The sequence below is a fragment of the Anguilla anguilla genome, chromosome 16 (genome assembly GCF_013347855.1).
Source record: "Anguilla anguilla isolate fAngAng1 chromosome 16, fAngAng1.pri, whole genome shotgun sequence".
NCBI lineage: Eukaryota > Metazoa > Chordata > Actinopteri > Anguilliformes > Anguillidae > Anguilla > Anguilla anguilla.
Genome location: NC_049216.1, coordinates 17,744,374 through 17,771,283, shown reverse-complemented (window position 1 = coordinate 17,771,283; position 26,910 = coordinate 17,744,374). Strand labels below are relative to the sequence as shown.

The 26,910-nt window shown below is 49.8% G+C and overlaps 1 protein-coding gene across 4 annotated transcripts in view; it reads left to right on the top strand.

Annotated features, from left to right (window-relative positions):
• The window catches only part of znf609a (zinc finger protein 609a), a 109,748-nt gene that overhangs the window by 48,973 nt on the left and 33,865 nt on the right, over positions 1–26,910 (top strand). The window contains exon 1 of one of the 4 annotated variants that reach the window (XM_035394983.1): positions 1,311–1,463. The exons of 2 other annotated variants lie outside the window; for them this stretch is intronic. In XM_035394983.1, coding sequence (XP_035250874.1) covers positions 1,386–1,463 — 78 coding nt within the window. In that variant the 5' untranslated portion in view covers positions 1,311–1,385. Of the gene's footprint in view, positions 1–1,310; positions 1,464–12,225; positions 12,397–26,910 lie in introns of those variants that run through there. One more of the 4 variants, XM_035394982.1, reaches the window with a different exon arrangement.

Below are 26,910 nucleotides of genomic sequence, written 5' to 3'. Positions count from 1 at the left end.
CCAGGCAGTGCCCAACACGCAGAATATTCCGGATGCATAACATACTGAAAATGGAAATTTTTGCACAATCCAATCCCCCAATGCCCCAATATTCGGTAAACACCACCCCCCCTTCAAGTTCCTCCCGAAAGCCAGCTAAACCGTTAAGAGAGTCTGGCTGGTCTAGTCCTGTCCTGTGAGTTGTCTGATTGGGTATAGGTAAATCTACATGGTGTCATGGGAAAGTATCCTATCATGTGCCGGCGTTGGGGTCAGGTGGGGGGTGGGAGGTCAGGCTTGCCCTGCTGCCGTACTGCGTGAGGGGCCTGGGTATTTTCGGTCATGTTTTTGCCAGCTTCGGCAAGAGAAGGCGGGACAGCCCCACCGGCGGTCAGGGGCAGGAAGGAACATTCAGACGCACCTTGTGAAGATCAGAGCGCCAGGAGCCCCCTCTCACAGTGCGGGGACAGAAGTGCTTTTCTGGGCATTCAGACGGAGACAGGCTGCTGCTCTTCAGTTTAGTGCTTCAGTTTTAATGTTGTTTAATGAGTGAATTCCTCATATGCCTATTCAGAGTAACGATTTGGCAGTGAAACATTCTCTTGCTGCATTTGATGTGTGTGTGTATGTGTGTATGTGTGTGTGTTTGTGTGTGTGCGCGTGTGTGTTTATATGCAGAATTGTAAAACACTGATCACGACTTCAGGTACTCTCTCCTCTCTCCCTCTTTATATCCATCTCTGTCTCGCACATGCACACACACACACACACACACACACACACACACCCTCCCTCATTACCAGGCTGCAGGACCCAGGAGCTCGTTGGTTTCCTCGGTCTCTAGCCTGTGTCTGTAATGAGTAGCCGGAGGAGAGTGCTGGGCTCTTATGGACTGTCGCGCTGGAGATGTCAGTTTTAGGAAATGGGAGTCCTCCTCTTCTGCATGTTAAAGCAGGGTCTGCGGGACGGGGAGGGGGAGCCAGAGGGGGAAGGGCATGGTGAGAGAGCCCCCTCCCCTCCCCTGCCAGCGGCCTCTGACTGGTCCTATTGTGTTACAGCACATTCCTTACGCTAGCGCCAGGATTTTTAAGGACGTCGGGGGTGCGGGGGCGGGGGAGAGCGTGGGCGGGCGAAACAAAACATGAAATCTCTTCTTTCTGACTGCCCAAGTACAAGAGGCTCGGAAGGTGCAAGCGGATGCTATCAGGTGACTGGAGGAACAGGCCTGTTCCAGTGGGGGGGGCGGTGGGTGGGGGGGTTTCGGGTTACTGGGCAGGCGGAAGAAGCAGGAAAACCTCCTCTGTGACCGCCGGAGCTTTCTCCTTCCCCGCCAAACCCTCGCTCGTCCGCGCTGGAATGCTGTCCTTCTGCATCCTGCCGGCCTCCCTGCGCGCCTCGAAGCCGCCATGTCTGGGACGCATGCTCAGAGACGCACGGCCGTACTCTGGGCTAGGCCGGGGACCGGCTGCCTCCACGGGCCTCTGGTAAAAACCCTTTAATCTGATACACCGATTAAGAACCGCTAACTGTCGGTCGCGAGCAGAACCGAGAGCGGTCCTGATGAGCGCGGCTGCGTTAAAGCTCGGAGTGCTGCGGTAGCTGAATCGCTAAAAACGTTCGCCTCAGATTATTGGTTTAACGCGCAGGACGAAAATCTCTGGCGGGAGAAAATCTTGGAAGGGAAATCAGCTTTGCTTCCTGTAATCTTAGACGTCCTCTGCTGGGACACCTTCAGATGAAAAGGGCCGGTGTTTTTAACGGTGTTCTTCCAGAAGGTTCTCCTCCTCCGGCCATAAAAGAGGAAAAGCAGAGGCCAGCCGGCCGTTCGCTCGGCCGTTCGCTCCCTCCACGTGGGGCTCGGGTGGAATTCTGATGCCAGCAGCAGATTTTCGGCGGAGATCAGATAATGCTTGCCTCTTCAGTTCTGGGCCAGTCGGAGAGTGAGAGCGCTGCTCGGCACGGTTAACGGTCAGGGCAGAGCGGCGTGCGGCCGGCCACGCTACAGCAAGCTCCTCCCCCAGCAGCGCGGGGGGGGGGGGGGTCGACTGCAGCACGGAGCCAAAGGCTACACGCCTCGGCACGGGCCCCCCCGTGCGCCGCCCGCCGTCAGGTCTCTGTGTCGGGAAGATGAAAAGTAGAGAATCCAGGGTGTCTTAGTCACACAGGAAAAGCTTCACTGGAAACCTGGGCCAGGAACCTTCCGTATCTTATCTGAGCTGGCTTCAGTGTTTTTTAAGGGGAAATGTGCATGCATGGTAACAGGCCTGACTGTAAGTGCTGTTCTAATTGGAGCTGATTAAATGTGTTCATTTCTAAATCTGTATTCGAACCCTGCTGCGATACAGAGGTAGATAATTAGAAACATAGGTGGAAAGTTTAGGGCTGTTAGGCTAAATGCCTGTTTGGGATTTTCAGTGATGTCTGCTCTCATTAGACCTGTGTTTTCACCAGCAGGGCCCTGGCCCTGTCAACAGTGTAGAGTTCAACACTGAGCATGATTCTCCAAAAGCATTCTACAAAGCATGCACTGTCTTATAGAGCGATGGCCTACACCTACAGTCTGCTCTTTAAATACTTAAACAGAGTAAATGTCAGGAATATTTGCCTCTGTGTTTGGCTTGTCTGCTCCCTTTAGCAGTTCCATAAATCAAAATATGGCCGTATTCAAGTTGCGCTGAGATCCCTAAAGGCCGTATAGCTACAAGTCCCAAAGCCAAAAACCGCTGGTTTTATAGAGACCTAGAAATGTTCCGACTCTTGGTGCCCTTGGGGGGTGCGGGGGAACAGAAATGTCTTTGCCTAGCTCTTTACCAGCGAGGGCTTCCTGTCTGCGTTTGAAGTTAATTTGGCCGTGCAGGACAGCAAGCTGCTGCCAAGATGGAGCTTTTAATTCGTGGCAGGGGTCAGGGGGAGGGCGGTCCGAAGGCCAGCTCTGGCAGGCTGTGTGCAGCAGCTGTGCACGTGGGCCTCTTTTTCAGGCTAAGGCCTTTCAGATCCTTATCTTCCTTTTTTTATTTTACCTTATTTATCACTCGGACCCCCACGTTTGCTCTCTGTCTGTTTGTTTGGGATGCGTCGGGCCTTTGTGAAGGAGCAGGGTTGTTGTGCTGGGGGTGCCTCTGCCCCTTGCTCTGTTTTCTGTGCATCGCCAAAGCTTTTCCTTGTGAAGATAATATCCTGCCTGATCCTTAACTGAGAGGTGTACTCTGTCTTCAGACCCCGTTCCTTATTTCTTTAACTTCATTCACAGTGAAGTTGTCTTTTTGGTCTTGTACAAGCATTCTGAGCTTTTTTGGGGAAGTGCGCTTCTTAAAGTTCAGAGCTGTAAAATAGTCTCCGTCCATTATGATGTAGTTTCAGTAGTGTTTTAAGTCTTTAAATATAGCTTGTGCTCTTCTGGGAAAGAAATGCAAGTGTAAAATATGACATGATGGGTATTGGTCAATTGGAGAATGATTCAGTCTACATTTACATGAGGCAGAGTACTTTAATCTTCATGCCCAGATTCTCAATCCTGACTAAATTTAGCTAACCGATTTGTTTCAGGAGAAAATGTAAAATGGTAGCTGCACACATAGCCTAATCCCTGCCACTTTCCCTAAAGCCATCCTGAAAAATCCCACACAAAAGGTAAATGGAAGGTGATCTCCTTTGCTGAGGTCCTATTTTTTGTGGCTCATGGCTGTCTACAGTATTTGCCAGCGTGTAATTTGCCAAACGCATCTGGATTTGAACACAGTCAGCCCGCTACCTCTTTCTGTGTGAGAGATGGGTTTTTTTTGGTGGCGGTGTTGGCGGTATAGATCAGGGAAGCATTAGCCACTGTGGGCTCAGTCTGCTGTGATTCCTGTAGAGCCGCCGCCACTGCCTGTTTGAAGCGCTCGCCCTCGGGGAGCTGTTTCTACTCCAGTAAAAACACTCGACACTAATTGTTTTCCACATGTCTGCCATTAGCCTCTGTCTCCACAGTGCAGAAAATGGCTCTGAGGTTACAAGCTCAGCAAAGGCACACAACTGTAAAGAATCGAAGGCAAATATGGAGGACAGCAGATGGGTTGTGGGCCAGGGAACGCTGCTCAGTTTCACAGATCGTGGCGACCACGTCTCCCAGCCTGTGGCCCAAGTTCAATTTGGATTTTAATGCGTCGTTTATTTATGAAAATTTTCTTTAGCATCATTACTATAGTTACAGCCCAGGCGAATAGCTATCTGTGCTTCTCTTGAGACTGAGTAGAGAACAGATTGTTATCGGAGAGGTGTAGTGTTTGCTGTTGCATTTATTATGACCAAGTGCCTTTTGACTTCAATAGAGTCCGCAGAAAATAGGATACATAGAAACGTCGGAGAGCTTTGAGGTCATGGCAGAAACACTCGTTTTATGAAGTCAGTTCACCTGGGACCTTTATTTGTACCCATATCTGGTAAGCCTGGGCCTTTTGTGAACGATGTGCTTTGATATGGAGACAGAGAATTATTTATAGAAGGCTTTGATTGTTATCAGGACAGGAAATTAATGCAGCTCATTAATGGTTGGATGAGTTGGAAAGCATATTTGGAACACACATAGCAATCTCGAACTAAGACATCACTTGGGCAATTGTTTTCTTTAAGAAAACTGACACTGGCCTTCTTAACTGCCCTTTGATGCCAGTAGAACCATCTAGAGTGTTTACCTGGAACTTCTGGTCTGTTGAGTAGGTGATGGACTGATGGAAATGGAAATGCATTAGCTCACTTGTAGCTTTGCACAACTGCACTTACTCCATGAAGCGGGTCTTAGACTTGATTTATATTCCGTTGTGTGGTTTCAGTGTTTTGGCCGCTTTGGTTTATTAGTAATTTAGGATGTGTATGCCAGCAAAAACAAGCTCACTTAGCAGCATGTTCCTCTGTTGCCAAAGGCCCATCGGCAGAATGCTTCAGGAAAGATCTCCGGTCCTTGATTCCTTCCCAAATTATTTTCACACACTGCCTTGAGAGCACTTTTCACGGGCTGTTTTTGTTGGTGATGTGAGTCGACACGAAGAAGTGGAAAGAGAGAGCTCTTCAAAAATGTTCTTGAGAGAGATACAAAGTCAGAATATCTGTTGTGTTTTGTTCTGTTCAGTGTCTCGCTTGTTTATTATTGTTCAGCAGTTTCTCAAATGATGGGGGTCCTTCCTTCCTGAAACAGTACTGTTTTCCACTCGCCACTCTTTAAGTGGGGCGGATTTCCTCACTCTCAGAGTGTGGGACAGAGGAACAAAGGCAGAAAGCAGTGGGGGAAGGGCTAGCTGGATGTTGGCTAGCTGGATGTTGGCTAGCTGGATGTTGGCTAGCTGGATGTCGGGTAGCTGGATGTCGGCTAGCTGGATGTCGGCTAGCTGGATGTCGGCTAGCTGGATGTCGGCTAGCTGGATGTCGGCTAGCTGGATGTTGGCTAGCTGGATGTCGGCTAGCTGGATGTCGGCTAGCTGCAGTTCTTCAGTGCCTTATTCTCACAGTTCTTTATGCATGTGAAGACCATGTTAATGTTTATCCTTGTGGATGAAAAGGTTCTGTTGCCTGTAACTTAAACAGAATTTGTGCAGCCTTGATTGGCTTTTGTATTGCAGTATTTTTCTCTGATTTACTGGGGGGGAAATAAACAAGACTTTACATTCAGTAGTGTTACCTGTTTCACTTGTGTGTGAATTGTGAATTATTTTCTCCAGAAACTCAGTGTTTTCCCCATTTGCCAAAGAATGAAAAATAAATACTCAAACTACACTGTGAATGAAGGAATTAATGTGGGTGTATCGTACTCTGTACTACTGGGCGATAACAAGGGATATTGACAAATCTACATTTTGTTTCCTCTAATTAACACTACAAGGCGCAACCAGTTGGCTATACAAAAATAAATGAATAAGCAAACTCCCAGCATCCCGGTGTGTGTGTGGATTTTTTATTTGCCCACTCATATATTTGGTGTATTCACATGGTTTTAAGGTGTGTTTTTTTCTTTTTTCAAAATATGTAATTATTTGGCGTCAGAAGTAACATTAGCTTTACTTCTGTGGTACTTGGGCATATTGCATATGCATGTATTGACAAACGATAGCTTTATATTTTGTATTCATTCATTGCTAATTTAAAGCTGGCTAACTAGTGATAGATTGGGTCTGTTCTCTTAACCACACTTAAAGCCAGAAAATTGAGTTTCAATAAGTATGAATGTAAAACATAAAATCAACTATATGTATGTGTTTTTTTATTTTTTGGCCTAAAATAAAATACTTTTTTCAATTAATGCTGTAATGCACATTCAGTTAAAAGCGCATTAATCTAATCTTTTAGAGTTTTCCATGGGGCTACATTAGCTGGAATTAATATACCGCTGTTCATTTAAAGCTTTTCAAAGTCGTGAAAGTAGTTCACAAATTGTCACATTGATGTGAGAATATGATGCGATAGGCTTTTGCTTATTTGTAGGCTATCTCTTGCAGCTTACTTTAATTATTTTTAGGCCAAAGGAAGTTGCATATGCAAGTGTAGCTTAGATAAGACAGAGATAAGATCTCACATACCACAGGAGACTTCCACATTTTCTCCGGTGGGCATCACACATTTGTGTTTTTAATTGTCGCCCTCTCTCTTTTTATTTGTTTTGGTTTGGAATCCCTGTCAAGTGTACAAGATTGTTAGCTTCATTTAGCGCATTTCCCACAATGCCTCATTTTCTCGGTGTCATCCTCCATTCCCTGGGAAGCAGTGCTCATGAGACGCAAAGCCATAGGCTTAAGGCTAAATGTTTTTCAATCTTGGGCCATTTCTCAGATGTAGCCTAGCTTCATCTATTTGTATGTCTGTTTCCTGGAATAATGGAATAAAATCTTAATCAAACATTGTCTGTAATCTAATAGAGCCTGATAATTATTTCAAAGAAGACTATCCCAGTGTTCTGTGTGAAGTAGAGCTGGAGAAAATGCTCTGCGATGCCTTTCGGCTGATCTGCTGCTGTAAAACGGGCTTTAGGCAAACCCCTCACCCCCCAAAAAAAGAACACAACAAGAGCACTCGTGTACTCACAAGTGCAAACTAACTTATAATTGTGTAGTGATTTCTTTTTTTAAATGTCCCTCCTCTAATGATCACCTGTAATGTAGACTAGAGCAGCTTATTATGGAACTCCAAATATTGGGCTACGTGGTTTTACTCAGACTATATTCTCTGCACTGACTTCATCGCATCTGTATGTTTACATTTGTACATTTTGCCTGTTGCTTACTATTTCCAGTTATTACTATTATTCAAGTATCTTAAAGGCATACAATGCAGGACTTTTACCATGAAAATTAAATTACCATACTCAATCATATCTATGATGGTTTGGTAATGTCTGTCTTTGTGCAAAATTTGCAAAATCCATGCTCTTCTGCCTGTATTTCTTGTTCTAAGATGTGTTCGGGACGTTTCTGGGTGTGACACTTTTCTCTGTGGGGAGGGGTGGGTCTGGCTACAGAGCCTGTGGGGTGGGGTCAGGTTTCAGTGGTGCCTTTGTAGCTGGCTAGCTCCTGCAATGGCGGAAGCAAAGAAGCACAAGTACAGCTCTGGTACAACAAAGCGAAACATCAATCTATCCAGGCTCGTTCAAAAACCAGAGTCAACCATGGAATTCCTTTTCCTTGATGGAAAAATGACTATCAAAAAAAGCTTCTTATGATACACTTTGCTGTTGTATTGTACCTACTCGTTAGGTTGTTTTACATCACCTTCTTGTTTTAGTATTGCTGCTTTCCGCCACTGCATCAGAACGGGCCTGGTTTTAAATCCAGCCTAAACTCTGCCCAGCCGTTACATCATCTACTGACCAGAAGCCCCAAACTGAGTGTGCCCTTTAACTCATGTAACATCTTCAGTGTGATTGCTGGAGGACCACAGAGTTCAGCGAGATGGACCCCCTGACTCCCCATGTTAGCGAAGTGAGTTAGCAGCGCACTCTGTGTATGGCTATTATTCAAAATAGCTGTCGTGTCCATGAACAAAGTTTTCTTTAATGACATTTCAAGAGACTATCGGTGCTTCATCAGCAGGAATTCCCCGGGTGCAGATATCTGTGGCAGCTCTATGTCTGTCGGTTGGGCCTTAGTAGAGAGACCCCTTCAGAAAGACAGGACCTCAAGAAATGGAGATTCCTGCCTAGATGGTTAAAGCAGATCCTCCCCCGCTACGCCCACCCTCACCAGCTCCGGAGGCACACGCCGCAGAGCTCGGCGCGACACGCAGGGCCAATGCTTTGAGTGATGCGGGCTGCTAGCTTTATAGTCCTGTTGGACCACGGTCCAGGAAATCCTTGTCAGGAGCTATGGGAGTACCTTGTGTGGAAATATTTAATATTGAAATCCCGGCCATGCTGCTCATAAACTCTGCTTTCCCCACATCTGGCTGTCTGCTTGACCTGGAGAGCTCTTCTGTGATTGGTGCTGCTGCCTCCCCCCTCCCCTTCCTCCCCTCCCCCCACACCCCAGCAGGCTAAAGTAAGCGGCCAGAGAGCTGCTTTTGTACACAACTCTGTAGAGCCAGGCCCAGTGCTTACAAGTGAATAAACCAACACTGCGTTAGCCATGACACTGTTTGAAAACGTTCCGATCATTTCCCTGAGAGGAGGACCAATTTGCCTCCGTTTACTGGACTGGAGCAAAAAAAAAATGGCATTTGCCTTTTGGTCCTGGAGAGATACATTTTTCATATTTATCAGGCAATTAGTTAAGACCCACTTGCATGATTGGGCGGGGAAGGGGGGGGGGTGTTAACAGATGTGTTGAATAGGCTATATTCACCTTTTTGTTGTTTGTGATCTTTATATAACAGGGCCTCAGGACAGAGCTTTTCATGATCTGCTGATATCTTTCTCTGAAAATATGCCAGCTTTGAATTGGCCTTCTTCATGCATCGCTTTATGGTTCTATTTCCTACTTTTGGGTTCACTCCCACAAGGAATGTCAAACCAAGCAAAATTTAGCAAGGACTGTTAGCACTGAGAGAAGATGATAAAGACTGCAGAGCTTAGAATCTCTGTATATCACTTTAATTAAACTGGTTTATAGCAGCACATCATTGCACCTGCTTGAAGTTGTATCTTGATGTTCTGGATTTGAAGGCTTTCAATGAGATCAAGGGGTTTTTGGAGAAATCATAACCCAAGCTTTGTTGGGCAGAATGCTTTGAAGCCATTTTTTTCCCTGCATTTTTCCCCTGTTACATGTGATTTATCCTTAACATATTTGGAGTGACAAATCTGGAAGCAGCTGGGTTTCAGAGTTGAATTGAGATTAATTGTGCTTTGATCAGTGACCATGGCAACACAGGCTGTATTCCAAGGACTCAAGAACTTTGAATCTGGGCATTTGAAATGTATCCGAGCGAGCTTCTTACACAAATTGGCTCATTTTTATATCTGCACATTTTAATGTGGTGTTTACATTACAACTTGCTGTGGAATCGCCCATGTATGCATGCCTCATTTGTACAGCTACACACAGGGGAATGGAAGTGCGTTCACTTTAAATTCATTCAAATAACAAAATATGTCAGATGCATCCATGTATCCTCCCCTCACCAAACAACAGAGAGATGCGCTTAGTTTCGGAACAAGATGTCACGCTCTAGCTAGCTTGCTCAACATTAAAACAGAAAATTAAAACAGAAATTGCTCTTAGCGTTTTTTAATATTAGCCTGTGTGACACAGAAAATCATTGTGTGTTGCTTATTTCATCGTGCTAATCTCGCTTCAGTTACGACTACCATAACAAAATTATCAGTGATGTGTTGTTATTGTGGGTTGAAATATTATGGTAGAAATTGTTATTTTTTTCAGAAAGCAAGTGAATTAGTGTAAAACGCAGATAATTGAATTGTCCTGCATTCTAAAAACGCGGCATTCCATGGGCTAGCACGGCCATTGGATTCTCACATTTCATTAGCTTAGTATTCCATATCTTATCCTGAACTGTAAGAATTTTGCCACAGTCTCAAAGATGTTTACATGACCTAGTCTGTTACATTTAGAACACGTCCAGATGTTTGTGTTTGTGTATCCTTAAACATAGAAGGTCATTCGTTTACAGTAATTAGACTGTTTTTCACTTATCATGTTATGATGTTCAGGCTATTAATTAGAAAAACGGCTTACAGAAATAGTGCTGATGTAATCAGTGTTTAGTGTTGAAGCATCTGCCGGAAAATGACTTGAAGCCGTCTTCTCCCAGCTCACTGAGGTGAGCTTGTGTAGGCTCCGTGAAGACAGATCTGTGCGGAGCTCCTGGCAGTGCGAGAGGTTATTGAAGGCTGAGTGATAATTACCTTCTTTGCACAACACAGAAGTAGGTCAGATTTCACAGAATGCATAAACCTTAAGATCCATCATTGTTGTTATGCTTGTGATGTCAGCAAAACACATGAACAAAAATGCTGCTGGTAAGGAGGCAGATTTTTCTTGAATTTATACTTTTGTTTACAGTCAAACGTTACTTGGTAAACATACTGCACCAAAATATTATGTGTATTAAAGATTTTTCTATTATGTCGGAATGTGGAGAGACAATTGTGCCTTCGTTTTTAGACCTATGCGTGTGCTTTTCTGCCTGTTTGAAATAACGTACAGCTAGAGGCTTGTTTGCAGCCTGTGCTTTGCCGCATTTGTTATTTTGATTATCGCCTAATTGTCCGGATGGCCGTGTGAAATTGAAGTCCGTGCTGGACTGCCTGCCCCGCTGGTCCGTTTCCAGCTCGCTATCTGCTGTCACACTGACAACCTGAATAAGCCCCGGATTTCACCAGGGAATAAGGCCATTTGATTTTTAGCAGTCTAATGTAACCAAATAGACTCCAGGCAGATTGAGCTGCCACAGCTCGGAGTGCATTTTGTCTGACGGTCCGCACACTGTGCGCTGCTTAGAGCTGTATGGCGCTGCTATTGTTACTAAAACTGAAGCGATTAATCTGCAGATAAATCAGCTGGTGCTAAGGAAATGCGGCTGAGTGACAGCCCAATTGAAAACAACCGCTGTAGAAAAGCCTGCTTAATTATCTATTACCGACAGAGGGATTTACATGAGTTATCCACTCTCCTAGAATGGCAGCATGGATGTATACAAGCCACAGAATGCATTTGCACTGATTAATGAATGATAAACAGTCCTTCTAAATGGTCAATGTCCCCACTTCAGTTTCCATAAACCAGATTCCCATTTGAGAGAGTCCCTTAAGTAGCAGAAATGCCTCTGATGTCATTTTTCAATCCAGTGCCTGGTAACGTTTCTGCAGTCTTAATTATTTGAATTAATACTGTTCCCCAGAGGTATTCTAACAAATGCAAAGCATTTCTTTGGATCTCGGCCTTGCAGAGCCTAATCCGGGACAACAGGCTGAAACTGGATTAGATTTATATTTATCTGGGCAAGGTTTCTAAGACGCACTAAGATGTGCTTGATGCACTTCACATATGACATTTTATCTGAAGCGTTCCTCCACCGTGGCTCTGTCTGTAATTGCCTTCAGGAATGCGCTTTGTGGAAGGTCAAATCTGAAGGTGACTGCTGCCTTTTATTTGAATATTTCACTATATTTTATTTTTATATTTCAACTCTGTCTCTTATGATTTGGTTGTGTTTGCTCTGGCCAAAAGAAAAGGACAATTTTTATGTTTCGCTATCATCCACTGTTCTTAAATTTTTTAATTGTTATCTTTGTTTGTGTCTGCGTGTGTCTGCGTGTGTCTGCGTGTGTCTGCGTGTGTCTGCGTGTGTCTGCGTGTGTCTGCGTGTGTGCGTGTGTGCGTGTGTGCGTGTGTGCGTGTGTGTGTGTGTGTGTGTGTGTGTGTGTGTGTGTGTGTGTGTGTGTGTGTGTGTGTGTGTGTGTGTGTGTGTGTGTGTGTGTGTGTGTGTGTGTGTGTGTGTGTGTGTGTGTGTGTGTGGGGCTGAAAATCATTTGAAAGCAGGTTTAAACGCCTCTTGTTTTAGTGCCTATGAGTAATTTCTTAAAGCGTAACGTTTCCACAGCGCGACTGGTAGCACAGCCGGGGAGAAGAAACAAAAAGCAAAAGCAGGCCTGGGAGAAATGTGCCTGGGGGAGGGGAGGGGGGGGGCGAGAGGGGGGAGCTCGAGGACGCGAAACATCTCGGGTCAGGCCTGCAGAAACGATCACAGATCCGGCAAACAAAGCCCTTTCATGCCCGCCTCTCCCCTCCCTCCTCCCGCTCCTCCGTCTCCCTGCTCTGTACGAGGCGCGCGTGTGTCTGGATGAGTGCGCCGCTCACCGTGTGGGGGAGGGGAGGAGAGAGAGGCTCGCTCGCTCGCTCTCCTAATTCAGCTCATGAAAGACTTGTGCGGGGAGAGCAGCTGTCTTCCATTGTCAGCCAGCAGATTTCCAACGTGCCTCATTTCGCCTCTCAATGCGTGAGTAGCAAGACAGCCAGGGCTGGGGCGGGGGGGGGGGGCGAGGGAGGGGGGGGGGCAGTCAACAAGGAAAAGGGAAGAAGAAGGCCCAGGATTTTCTGATTGCAGCATGTTGGAGCTGGGCTTTAGCATGGGGGGGGGTGAGAGAGCGGAGGTGGGCTGGTTTCTAATAATACATCATTATTCTGCTCGTACTGTGGTATGTATGGAAGGAGGGACTGCTGTGCTGTTGCTACAGAAAAGGGCACTTCAGGGGTAGAGGGAGGCGGAGAGAGAGAGAGCTGGCTGAGGTAAAGGGAGGGGGAGGGGAGGACTGCGTTATGAATGGGAGAAGCGGTTTAACCCTCCGCGCGCGGCTCTGGAGGGAGATGGGGTGGGAGCCGCCGGTCCGCCGGGGCAGAGACGGTTCGGTAGCGGCCGGATCCTTCCAGAAGAGCAGAAGGAATCTGGCTCGCGTGAGGGGGGGGGAAGCCTGGGCTAAGCCCGGCCCCTGGAATTCCCGTCAGCGTCTGAGCCCGGCGTTCAGTTGGGCGCTGACCGCGAGCGACCGCGGGTTCTTCCGACCGCCCGCCCGCATTCCTGCAGCCCTTTGTTGCTGGCCGTGCCGTCGCCCTTCTGGGGAGAGGAAAGCTGTGCGGTGCAGGAAATGCCAGCTGGGGAGATTTACTAGTGTTTTTGCCAAATGTGGCATTGTACTGGATTTCATTTTTAGCCTGCGGTAGTGATCGCTTCTAAAAAAAAATATATATATTTTAAAAACTGTTAGATGGTTAAAGCATTGCAAAGCCTTCCTTGTATTCGAGTGCGTCCTGCCTCGCAGGTTATTTTCAGCCCAGCTCCCCTCCAGGCTGCTGAGAGCTCAGGAAGAGGGGCATTCATGGGAAAAGCTGCAGGGGGGGAGGGGAAATGACACCCACACAGACCAGGAACTGAGCTGGGACACAAAGCCCTGAAAAGGGAGAAAGTTTGGAGAGGCTGGGCTCGGCGGGGTGGGGGGAGGAAGGTGACCCTTGACCCCGAGGCTGCCATTATTAGGTGTTTTCTTTGTTCCGTGAGGAGATATGCAGAGGTTCTTTATCTGAAGGAAAATGCTAGCAGACTGTTTGGAAGGATGTCTGTGATGCCTTGGGAGTTTGCGATTAGTTGTTTTGCATTGCATTACAACAGAACTGTGAGTTTAAATTGAGGCGTGATTGATGGGTTGTTGGCTACCATGTATTTGAATGTTCTGTGAAAAATGAAATACGACTTGAGACTGGTGATCCCTAACCAAATGGAATAATAGGGTTTTTTTTTTTTTTTTTACCTTTTTATTCCCTAATTCATTTTCAGTTGTAGCTTCTGCATGAGGAGTTTTGGTTTCTGAATTGGGTGGCAACCACTGAAGCCATAAACTGGAAATCACCCACAATTCCAGTGGGCGTCCTGAATTTCCCCCATGAAAAAAGCGCCTCCCCCGCGCGGCCTGCGTGGGTACGGTGTGCGCCCGTGGCCCAGCGCTGAGCTCCTGCAGGCCGGTGGGAGCGCGGTGGCGAGGGGCCAGGCCCGGCTGAATGGGCCGCTGTCACCCTCCCCTCAGTCAGCCGCTGTGAGCCGGGGTCCAGGCTGGCAGGGCAACACTGCTGTATTCATTTATTTATCGCCGCCGCCCGCCGCCGCCTCACATTGGCCTGTTAGAGAGCGGCCAGGACAGGACGCCTCACTCTGTGAGCCCCTTGTGTGAGCTGCACTCGCAGAGGGGGGCCGAGACGGACGCACTCAGGCCGGGATTCCGCTTGCATCGAGGAGTCCTCCTCTTCCTCATGTCCGGTAGTCAAGGCGGAGGTTTCCTAATGGCGGCTAATGTTACCCGGCTAACGCCGCTGACAGGTGCTGCCTCCTGCTTCTCTTAAACAGGGAAAAGAGCAGAGGGCTGGTGCTAATCGGAAAACGATTTCAATTAGACTGAAAAACGGTCGACTTCAGCGCGAGAAGAAGCTTTATTTTTTATTTTTCTAAAACCTTCACGCCCACAGGTTGAGCAGCCGGCACGGCCGGGCGTTTTGGTTCTAATTTGTCTGGCGGTAATGAGGTTAGTGTCGCAGGCAGGTCTGCTTTAATGAGATTTGAGGTAGAGGAGCGCGCTCCTCTCACGGAACGCTCTTGATCCAGAGCCCTCGGCCGTCGGAAGCGGCGCCGAAGGCCTCGCTTGGCGTCCCGTCCGGTCCGACGGCCGCCTGAGCACAGATTCCCCCCCGCGCCGTCCACACCGTGCTTTCAGATAACAACAGGGCCGCAGAAAACAAGGGACTCATTTTTATTTCATGGCGGCTGTTAAAGCCGCAGCAGCTATAAATGTTTTAAGTACGTGCCATTTCAGATTAAAGCCAGAAAGAACATGGCTCTCATCTCTCTGTCTCTCCTCCCCGCCCTGACGTTTGCCTAGAACTTCAGAGCCAAACTAAAGCGCCAAACCGTCTGAGGTAATGAACATAAAACCAACCTTTTCTGCGCCTTCTTTTGATTTGCGTGCGATGCCAGCACTTGTGTAGTTGAGAGTTGACTGAGAAACTGGTGGTAAATGTCCAGGTGCATGAATCCTACTGGAAGAGGATGATCTTACTGGATGCAGCCCCAGCTCCTTTTCTGAGCTGTAAAGAAATGCAATATTCTTAGGTCATCTTTTTTTTAGGGGGTCCAAAGTACAAAATGTGCGGAACACATGAATAAAGATTGAGGTTTAAAATGATCCTTTTTTATTGGAATGTTAGTTATATGACAGTTATAGTAAATGTTAAGCTATAAAGTGCCATATCTGTGTTGGTAGCTAGACGCGTTAATCCCATTTTAATTATTATCTGCCTCCTCCTGTCTTTCTGTGCTGGATACACAGCTCATTTTTTCCTGTAATATTGGCAACAAAGAATTCCATGAATAGAAGTGTGACAGTGGGGAAAAACACAAGACAATGGCTTTAGACCTTATAAGAAAACCTAAACTGCTATATCTCGTCGTTCGTTCTCCAAACATTGATTTATTATCTACTCACATCGTGTTTTTTCTGTATCGTAACGTTTTTATAGTAACGTTTAAATTTGTTTGCCAAAAATACCTTTAAAATTAAGAAGCCACTTTTTCTTGTTTAAAAAAGCCACGTGGTGTTTGTTAGTGATGGATAACGCTGCCATCACACACTGCCATCTTTATGTTGTATAAACACCCAGGATAACCACCTCTCTGTCGTATAAACACCCAGGTTAACCACCTCCCTGCCGTATAAAAACCCAGGATAACCACCTCTCTGTCGTATAAACACCCAGGATAACCACCTCTCTGTCGTATAAACACCCAGGCTAACCATCTCTCTGCCGTATAAACACCCAGGATAACCACCTCTCTGTCGTATAAACACACAGGATAACCACCTCTCTGTCGTATAAACACCCAGGATAACCACCTCTCTGTCGTATAAACACCCAGGTTAACCACCTCTCTGTCGTATAAACACCCAGGTTAACCACCTCTCTGTGGTATAAACACCCAGGTTAACCACCTCTGTCGTATAAACACCCAGGCTAACCACCTCTCTGTCGTATAAACACCCAGGATAACCACCTCTCTGTCGTATAAACACCCAGGTTAACCACCTCTCTGTGGTATAAACACCCAGGTTAACTACCTCTGTCGTATAAACACCCAGGATAACCACCTCTCTGCCGTATAAACACCCAGGATAACCACCTCTCTGTCGTATAAACACCCAGGATAACCACCTCTCTGTCGTATAAACACCCAGGCTAACCACCTCTCTGTCGTATAAACACCCAGGATAACCACCTCTCTGTCGTATAAACACCCAGATTAACCACCTCTGTCGTATAAACACCCAGGTTAACCACCTCTCTGTCGTATAAACACCCAGGATAACCACCTCTCTGTCGTATAAACACCCAGGTTAACCACCTCTCTGTCGTATAAACACCCAGGTTAACCACCTCTCTGTCGTATAAACACCCAGGATAACCACCTCTCTGTCGTATAAACACCCAGGATAACCATCTCTCTGTCGTATAAACACCCAGGATAACCACCTCTCTGTCGTATAAACACCCAGGATAACCACCTCTCTGTCGTATAAACACCCAGGCTAACCATCTCTCTGCCATATAAACACCCAGGCTAACCATCTCTCTGTCGTATAAACACCCAGGATAACCACCTCTCTGTCGTATAAACACCCAGATTAACCATCTCTCTGTCGTATAAACACCCAGGATAACCACCTCTCTGTCGTATAAACACCCAGGATAACCACCTCTCTGTCGTATAAACACCCAGGCTAACCACCTCTCTGTCGTATAAACACCCAGGCTAACCATCTCTCTGTCGTATAAACACCCAGGATAACCACCTCTCTGTCGTATAAACACCCAGGATAACCACCTCTCTGTCGTATAAACACCCAGGATAACCACCTCTCTGTCGTATAAACACCCAGGATAACCACCTCTCTGTCGTATAAACACCCAGATTAACCACCTCTCTGTCGTATAAACACCCAGGATAACCACCTCTCTGTCGTATAAACACCCAGGTTAACCACCTCTCTGTCGTATAAACACCCAGGATAACCACCTCTCTGTCGTATAAACACCCAGATTAACCATCTCTCTGTCGTATAAACACCCAGATTAACCACCTCTCTGTCGTATAAACACCCAGGATAACCACCTCTCTGTCGTATAAACACCCAGGTTAACCACCTCTCTGTCGTATAAACACCCAGGTTAACCACCTCTCTGTCGTATAAACACCCAGATTAACCACCTCTCTGTCGTATAAACACCCAGGATAACCACCTCTCTGTCATATAAACACCCAGGATAACCACCTCTCTGTCGTATAAACACCCAGGTTAACCACCTCTCTGTCGTATAAACACCCAGGATAACCACGTCCCTGCACTGTGCTCACCCAGCTTGATTTGATTTCAGTTACAGTGCTTGGCTGTTGCTACCCTGCTAGGGGAAAAGCGTGTATTCCGCACACATTTCCCAACCCTGGGACCTGCCCCAGTGCCGGTTCAGTACAGAAGCACAATGCGGTAATCATGGCCGTCGCAGATGAGCTGTCGCCTGTGAAGTTTGCTTTGGCAGCCGCGCAGCAGAAGATGGCGGTTGAGTTTTTCTCAGAGCCCATTCGGTGGCTCACGATGCAGGAGCGGGAGCCCCACTCATCTTCCTCACAGTGGGGGAAAATGGGCCTGGGACAGGGGGTCCAGAAATGAGGGATTGCTGAAGAATGCAAACTGCATATGTACAGCAGCTAGGAAGTCAGACCAAGTGGAAGCGTTTCAGCTCGCTCTGCAGTGTCTATGGAGGGCAGGCTTAAGGAGGGGCGTCCACACGGTGACGCAGAACTGTGTGTTTGGAGAAGGCCTGAGTAATAAACGTTAAGTGGGGAGGTCAGATGACTCGGGTCGATGTTAAGGCTAACGGGAAGTGAGGGGGATTCAGGTTTGCTTTGTGAGCTCGTGGCTTTGAGGTTACGGCTGATTTTTTAAAAGTTGAACATGCATCTCATTTCTAACTAGTGAGCGTGTCCATTTCTCTGTGAATCTCCATGGCCCAGTGAAATAGGATAATGCACAAGTGTTTTCAGCGATGCCTTCATCAAGCGTGTGAGCGTGTTGGTGTTCAGCGGTGCGACTTGTGGCAGGTTTTATGGTAGAAAGTGAGGCGAGGTTCCGCACGCCACAGCCACGTGTGTTGGGGAACGTGGCATTTATTAAGTCGCGTGTAACACCCTGAGCGTGAGGGCTCCAGCGGTCTCTCTCTTTGTCGGGATTAAAGATTAAAGGGGCGCATTTAAAATGATGATGTATTCACCGTCGCTGTCAGTGACACGAGCTCCTCTCCCCACTGCAGTCTCCGGCCCGGAGCACTCTTATTACATTACGTTTGGCCAGCAGAGCCAGAGAGGCCTGTCTACGGTTACAGCCCGGACCACAGACTGCAGGTGCGCTAGCTGGGCGCAGTCCTTCAATCTCGTTAAAAAGTCGAGGAGTCGTAGAAACGGGGGGCCGTTTCGGGTTTTGCTCGGCCCCCCGACACACGCTGCTGGCCTCTCTTTTGGGGTTCCGCCCCTCCGACGGCGGCCCGTTTCAGTCCTGGCGCTGTTGGCCCCAGGTATTTATTTAGACTGTGTTCCGCAAAGGCCGGGTTCAGTCCTCCCCCGCCTGGCCGTTTGGTCTCCTCCGCACCCCCGCGCTCTGCAGCTGGTACGCTCCCGGTGTTTGTTGTTGAAGGCCGGGCCCCGCTGTCCCGCGCTTGATTTGCTTGTTTGTTTTTGGTGTGGGGTTTCTGCGCTTGTCTCGGTTTGGCGGCGCTCAAAGCGTAATGGGAGCCGTGGAAACGGCGGTGTGGGCGGAGGGGCAGGTGACGTGGTCTCTCCCCATTGTCTCCCGCCAACAAAGGCTCCTCAGCCGCGCCGCCAGACCGGACAGAAATTCCACTCCTGTCTTTGTTTTGGGTCCCTCTTGTTTTTTTAATTTCTCGTGTTATTTTTGTTCCTGCCCACCCCCGTCTCGATTGGTCCGTTCCACATGCGCGGCTCGTCGCACCTGGATACGACGGCGGAAAGCCGGGGAAGCCGCACACGGGTAACGAGGCGCCTCGGGGGATTGTGGGAAGGCAGTGCCGTGCCTGGTCTGGGTAGAGCCTCTGTAGGCGCGCGGTGCAGGTGGCGCTGTTGTTTCCCATTTCGCGCGGTGGTAAGCCTGCGGATGGGCTCGTCTGTCCTCCCCCCCCCCCACGTGCCACCTACAGCTCTGGCCAGGGCCTGTGGCCACGCCCGCAAGAACACGCCCCCTCGCCCGCCGCTCCAGGAAAGCAAGATGACCACTTACCGAAAAGGTCAAATGTATTTCAGCAAGAATGCTAAACAGGGACTGTCGCTCTTCCTCTCTCTGTGGGCTTGTCTTCATTCCAGTTAGTCATGTGCTCATTTTTTTCCAAAGCATAACTGAAATATTATCTATTTACGCAAGGCAGTAAAATATCAAGTAAAAGTTAAGAAAAACAAAAATAAACACAAGAAAGTTAGCGAGTGAGTGTTGTAGCTGCCCTCGGTTTGGAGGAGGCTTTGGGCGCTGTGCTGTGTGCTGTGTGCTGTGTGCTGTGTGCTGTGTGCTGTGTGCTGTGTGCTGTGCTGTGTGCTGTGTGCTGTGTGCTGTGTGCTGTGTGCTGTGTGCTGTGTGCTGTGTGCTGTGTGCTGTGTGCTGTGTGCTGTGCTGTGTGCTGTGTGCTGTGTGCTGTGTGCTGTGTGCTGTGTGTGTGTTTCTGGCCTGCAAAGTGTGGATCTGAGATGAAAGGATTTTCTTTCCCATGCTAATCCACACAGACAGCTAGGCCCTTGTGATTATTATTACCACCACCACCCCCTCCCTCCCCCCTCCCCCCTCCACTCATCTCCTTTGAATACAGGGCCTTTCTAATTCACCCTAAAAAGGGTTTCAGAAGGGGATTATGCCGCTGATAGAAATGAAAAAGGGAATGCGCTTGTCCTCTGGGAGCGATGTCTAACACTGGTAATTATCTGAGGAGCCGCGCGGCGCACAATGCGGGATGTTATTTTTAAGGGCCGGGGCCGGGGCCGTTATTGGAGACAGAGGCCCCCGCGGCTGCAGCTGAGCGACACGCAATCCAATTTGCTCCAAGAAGCTGATTGTAAATGTCACATGTTCAAATAAATTAGCCCCTCCAACGGGGCCATTGTGAAAAGGAGATGAGGTTAAATTGACCTTTGGGGGGTGGGGGGGCGGTGGGTCGTTGCTGGGAGGTGGGGTGGGGACGGGGGGGTGGGTGGGGGGGTCTTTGTAAAGCCAAAGAGCATAACGCATGTAGCGACCAAAATAAAACCAGGTTTTTGAAAATTGGTTTTTTTTTTTTTCCCCCCTACCCTCTTTCTTCAACAAATGACAAAATGGCGTAATAAAGAGCAAACCGTTGGAATGGTCCCTCTGAGACAAAAGCTAAAGCTAGCATCAGGAGCCCATTGAACGATAGTAACTATGGTAACCATTAGGGCCAGCAACTCGGTAATTTACAGCACTACCGAGCAGCACAATGGTAAAGCTTTAAAAAAAAAAAAAATGCAACAAGGGGGAAAAAAAAACCACCTTGAAACAAGCAGTCTGTGTGAGCGCTGCGGAGCTCGGAGCTCTGGGAAGGAGCGGAGCCGCTCCAGAGCCAATGGGGAAGGAGCCCCACAGCGCATCTGCTGTGAGAAAATAGCGAGGGGGCGGGGCTAGCAGAGCTGCTCTCTGCCCTGGGCCTCTCAGCGGAGCAGGGGGGAGGGGCGGGAACAGAAGGGTTATCACAGGAATCGTTAAATCCCAGCCTAGATTCTTCAGCAGAGAAAATATTTCCAGATAAGCTTAATTGGAGAACGCGACAAGAGAAAAGGTGTTAACATCCGCCTCGTCCTTGGATTGGGTCTGACCTGTATCACCTTCACCTTGGTTTTTTAAAATTAATATATATTTTTTATTACCCCGGCTGCCGAGGCATGTAAAGCTTGGCGTCATGTGACCCTGCCTTTGGTTTGCTTTATGAAAGCATCTCTGCATCTCGGCAGCGCCGTGTAACGTGACTCCGCAGGTCTCCCAGGTGACCAGGGCTCCAAGGCTCCAGAGGCGGGGCTAAGAGATGACATCACAGCTTTTGTAGTGGCCTGGGCGAGGCTGGGTTTCAGTCTCTCCACCGGTCGCCTGTCCTGTCCTTGTTTTCAGGCTCTGTAGAATGGGCCAGTCCCAAAGTTTAATGTTGACTCACACCTTGTTGTGCAAAGACCATAAAAAGGCAGGGCACCATACAAAAAGTTGAGTTGTTTTTCCTGTGGTCACAAAATGAATTGCCTAGTTTGCCTTTGACCATTTTGATTGGTGTATAGAGTACTTGAATAGTTGTATTTCAGAAGGAGGGGTTAGTTTGGAATTGGTCCATGTATTAAATCCTGTGATCGTTCATCCAGGTCTGTACCATTACAGAATGCATCTATGCCTTGTGTAGCCAAGTTTGATAGGCCCGGTTACTGTACTGGACCAGCACGGTGCTGCTTTCTTGGAATAACAGGGAAGAGGGGATGTAAACTCTTTTCATTGATAACTTGAAAATTCTTGTTTACATTCAATAGAAAATGCTTAACAAACTGACTATCGTTGATCCGGCTCAAGTTCTTCTAATGTGAATCCCTTTGTTATTTACAACTGCGTTTCTGTCTGATATAAATGCTCCATTGATGCGAATATGCTGGAGGAGTGCTGCTAAGGGTGGAGAATTGAGTTGACAAATAAGACGTGCCTTGCTCTTACGCCTAACTAGTGCACACTTCAGTTTCTGTAGTGTTTCTGTGGAGCGTCTCCGGTTAAGTGCAGCTCTAGTTTACACTCTAAGTAAATGCTGCTCTCGGCGGGCTTTTTAACGGTTCCCTGTCTGAGTGTGGTAATGGGGGCCCTGCTTTCTTTTGTGTGCCTCTTGAGGGGCGAGCGTTTGACCTGAAGACGGGCTCACTAGCGCTTATCTGTGGATAAATATCCCCTCTCCTGTCCTCTCCCGCTCTCCCGCACGGCCCAACGAGCCTTTAGTCTGCCGGCATTAGTCATCCCCGCCTTTTCCCTCTGTGTCTTATTTTCCACAGTCCGCCTGTAGGCTCTCTCCAGAGTGAAGGAGAGAGGACTCCCTGAGTTCTTCTTTTTGTCACACATCCTATGCGTGGCTTTTTCATTTTTCATTTTTGTTTTTGATGGCATTGTCAGACCCTGCATTTTTGTCGCTCTTGATTCCGTCACGCGTGGATCTCCAGCTGCCTGCAGAAGAGTGAGTCTGAGAGAAACGGCTTTGATGCCCCTTTGATGCCCCCGCCCCCATAGCGGTGTAGATGGAGGTGCAGAGTCCCAGAATGAACCGGCCGCTGCTCTCTGGGTCCGGTGAAGGCTGTCTGTCAGCCGGGCTCGTTCATCACATCCGCCCCAGTCTCCCCAGGCTGAGGAGCAGCTGGGCCAGCCCCCCCCCCCCCCCCAAGCAGGCTCGCTCTCCTACGCCAGCATGAATAAAGCTGTGCTGGGGACCGCTCTGCCGCTGGAACACGCAGACTCATTCAAACGCTCAGATCACACCGCTCAAGGCATCCCCAGCTCCGATTGGCTGTTTGGTAAACGGCCAGTGGGCGAGTGTTCCCCATTGCTCCACCCCTGTTGCTTCACATGACTCAGCTTTGGGCTCCACAACTGTCAAAAAGAAAGACGTCTCGGCGAACGCACTCCCTACACGAAGGGCCCGGAACGTTCTCTCACTTCCTCAAGCAGGCGTGACTGAATAATTGTCACTTTTGTTCTTGTTGTCGTCACCTTGGAAATGCGCTCAGAGCCAAGCAGAGTTTCATTACTTTATAATGGCCCTGCACTTAAACTGTCTGCTGCTAAATGCATTAGCACGCCGAGGGCTGGCCTGGCTGTGGGTGGGGCTGCCCTCTCTCTCCCCTTGGGAAGCCTGCCCTCTCTCTCCCCTTGGGAAGCCTGCCCTCTCTCTCCCCTTGGGAAGCCTGCCCTCTCTCTCCCCTTGAGAAGGCTGCCCTCTCTCTCCCCTTGGGAAGCCTGCCCTCTCTCTCCCCTTGGGAAGCCTGCCCTCTCTCTCCCCTTGGGAAGCCTGCCCTCTCTCTCCCCTTGGGAAGCCTGCCCTCTCTCTCCCCTTGGGAGGCCTGCCCTCTCTCTCCCCTTGGGAGGCCTGCCCTCTCTCTCCCCTTGGGAAGCCTGCCCTCTCTCTCCCCTTGGGAAGCCTGCCCTCTCTCTCCCCTTGAGAAGGCTGCCCTCTCTCTCCCCTTGGGAAGCCTGCCCTCTCTCTCCCCTTGGGAGGCCTGCCCTCTCTCTCCCCTTGGGAAGGCTGCCCTCTCTCTCCCCTTGGGAAGCCTGCCCTCTCTCTCCCCTTGGGAAGCCTGCCCTCTCTCTCCCCTTGGGAAGCCTGCCCTCTCTCTCCCCTTGGGAGGCCTGCCCTCTCTCTCCCCTTGGGAAGCCTGCCCTCTCTCTCCCCTTGGGAAGCCTGCCCTCTCTCTCCCCTTGGGAAGCCTGCCCTCTCTCTCCCCTTGAGAAGGCTGCCCTCTCTCTCCCCTTGGGAAGCCTGCCCTCTCTCTCCCCTTGGGAAGCCTGCCCTCTCTCTCCCCTTGGGAAGCCTGCCCTCTCTCTCCCCTTGGGAAGCCTGCCCTCTCTCTCCCCTTGGGAGGCCTGCCCTCTCTCTCCCCTTGGGAAGCCTGCCCTCTCTCTCCCCTTGGGAGGCCTGCCCTCTCTCTCCCCTTGGGAAGCCTGCCCTCTCTCTCCCCTTGGGAAGCCTGCCCTCTCTCTCCCCTTGAGAAGGCTGCCCTCTCTCTCCCCTTGGGAAGCCTGCCCTCTCTCTCCCCTTGGGAGGCCTGCCCTCTCTCTCCCCTTGGGAGGCCTGCCCTCTCTCTCCCCTTGGGAAGCCTGCCCTCTCTCTCCCCTTGGGAAGCCTGCCCTCTCTCTCCCCTTGGGAGGCCTGCCCTCTCTCTCCCCTTGGGAAGCCTGCCCTCTCTCCCCTTGGGAGGCCTGCCCTCTCTCTCCCCTTGGGAAGCCTGCCCTCTCTCTCCCCTTGGGAAGCCTGCCCTCTCTCTCCCCTTGGGAAGCCTGCCCTCTCTCTCCCCTTGGGAAGCCTGCCCTCTCTCTCCCCTTGGGAAGCCTGCCCTCTCTCTCCCCTTGGGAAGCCTGCCCTCTCTCTCCCCTTGGGAAGCCTGCCCTCTCTCTCCCCTTGGGAAGCCTGCCCTCTCTCTCCCCTTGGGAAGCCTGCCCTCTCTCTCCCCTTGGGAAGCCTGCCCTCTCTCTCCCCTTGAGAAGGCTGCCCTCTCTCTCCCCTTGGGAAGCCTGCCCTCTCTCTCCCCTTGGGAAGCCTGCCCTCTCTCTCCCCTTGAGAAGGCTGCCCTCTCTCTCCCCTTGGGAAGCCTGCCCTCTCTCTCCCCTTGGGAAGCCTGCCCTCTCTCTCCCCTTGGGAAGCCTGCCCTCTCTCTCCCCTTGGGAAGCCTGCCCTCTCTCTCCCCTGGGGAAGGCTGCCCTTTCTCTCCCCTTGGGAAGCCTGCCCTCTCTCTCCCCTTGGGAGGCCTGCCCTCTCTCTCCCCTTGAGAAGGCTGCCCTCTCTCTCCCCTTGGGAAGCCTGCCCTCTCTCCCCTTGGGAAGCCTGCCCTCTCTCTCCCCTTGGGAAGCCTGCCCTCTCTCTCCCCTTGGGAAGCCTGCCCTCTCTCTCCCCTTGGGAAGCCTGCCCTCTCTCTCCCCTTGGGAAGCCTGCCCTCTCTCTCCCCTTGGGAAGCCTGCCCTCTCTCTCCCCTTGGGAAGCCTGCCCTCTCTCTCCCCTTGGGAAGCCTGCCCTCTCTCCCCTTGGGAAGGCTGCCAGTGACCAGCGGCTGTCCCTCTGACTGGTGAAAGCCGCTGCAAAGCGGTATGGCCGGAGGAGGTCAGTCACGGCGGCGGTTGTCACGGAGGCGGTTGTCACGGAGAGGTCTTAATCGCCGTGGCCCTGGCAGCGCGGTTGCCTAGCAGGGAAGAGGCCGCACGCAGGAGCTCACGGTGGAAAAGCGGACGCTCTTCCATCGCAGGCCAGGAATGTGATGCGAGACGCGTTTAATTAAAAGGGTGACCCTGAGCTGTGCTGTTCAGACTCAATTACGTCCTTAAAATGGGACGCTCTCCATTTGGGGCGCGCGGCTGTACGTCAAGCGAATTGGGTCCGTCCCCGAAATGAAACCCCCCTGGAAACAGGACCGCGGGGCCGTTGGGGGCTAAGTGGAGGAAAGGGGGTCAGCTGACGCAACCAGACGAGAAATCTTTTTTGCCTTTATTTTCTTTGTGAAAAACGTTGTTATTAGGGTGATCTTTTCAGTGGGACTTTCCAGAGTGCTTGTGGTTTAGCCCCTTTGGGAATCAGTTGGAAAAGAGACTGCACCTTGTGTGTGTGTGTGTGTGTGTGTGTTTGAGTGTGTGTGTTTGAATATGTGTGTGCGTGTGTGTATGTGTGTGTGTGTGTGTTTGAGTATGTGTGTGTGTGCGTGTGTGTGTGTGTGTGTGTGTGTGTGTGTTTGAGTATGTGTGTGTGTGTCTTATGTTTGAGTATGTGTATGTGTGTGTGTGTGTGTGTCGTGTGTTTGAGTATGTGTGTGTGTGTGTGTGTGTGTGTGTGTGTGTGTATGTGTGTGTGTGTGTGTGTGTGTTTGAGTGTGTGTGTTTGAGTATGTGTGTGCGTGTGTGTCGTGTGTGTGTGTGTGTATGTGTGTGTGTGATGTTCCTTCTAGGAAAGCCAGGCCAGCTTCCAGGAAAGCCCCTGTGTGCTGTGGCTCCCCAGGCTGAGAGCTGATCTGTGCACAGGCGGGCATTATTGCTTTATATCGCTGAACCTTCTGAGTTATTTATACTCACTGGTCTGAAGGCCGAACAGTGCTGTGCCTGTGCTCTTCACAAGCAGGCCCGGCGTGTTTGTTTTAACTTTTTATATCCTTGTAGGCTGGTGTTTGTGGAAAGGTTTTTACAGCCACCGAGGCTGGCTGCCAGTCTGTAAAGTCAAGCGCAGCTCTGTTAAGCTGCTCCCTCCACACTCACTCAGGGCCTCTCCATACACGCGCGCAGTGGGACTTACTGAAATTACTGTGTTTAATCCAATCTGAGGCTCCTCCATCGGATCCTCCACCCAAAGGTCACCCGCCGGTGTGCCCACTGTGAGGCTAGTGTGCGGCATTACGCTTCCTGGCGTTCTGTGCGTGCGGCAGCTCTCCAGTTGTGCTGCGTGTTAAAACGGAGTGCTTTATCTAGGCCTGTTAGTGTGTTAGTGGCAGAATGGCACGTCATCAACACCTCCTCAAGGCAGGACTGGCTGTGCCATCCACTCCCCAACCCCCCCCTCCCCACGGTTTGAGGGTGACCGAGGCCTGGGATAGCAGCTGTGGCACAGAGGGCCTGACTGTCTCCTACCCCCCCCCCCAGTTTATTTTTATCAGAGCTTTAGCGGATTAAGTGCTTGAACTAACGAGGTCATCAAACTGCGATGCTGTTTTTCGCGAAGGAGCCGGGTCTGCCAGGGAAAATGGCGGATCAAATAGATTTTTCTTCCTCCAGTTTCCTCCATTCTCCTCTGTCACCTGTGTTTAGCAGGTGTGTGGGAAGGGCTTGTCATTTTCACTTGCCGGAGTGATGTCACATCTTTTGATGAGACAATATTTCGGCCTCCGTCTGTCTAGCACGTCCGGCATGGACCCTTCCCAGCATTCCATCCACACCCCTTACACCACAGCTCCCCTGTGTGTGAAATGACATCACCTCCCTCGTCAGTGGACTTCAGCTCTGCTGGGTGGCCCTGTGTCAGGAGCCCTTCTCCTCTTAGAGGGAGTTTTTGGAAATGGGCTCTGGCCCCCAGGCTCCTCAACAACAGGGCCTGCGGGGGGGGGGGGGGGGGTGCGTGCAGGGGGCAGGGGAGGACTGGGGGGCCCATC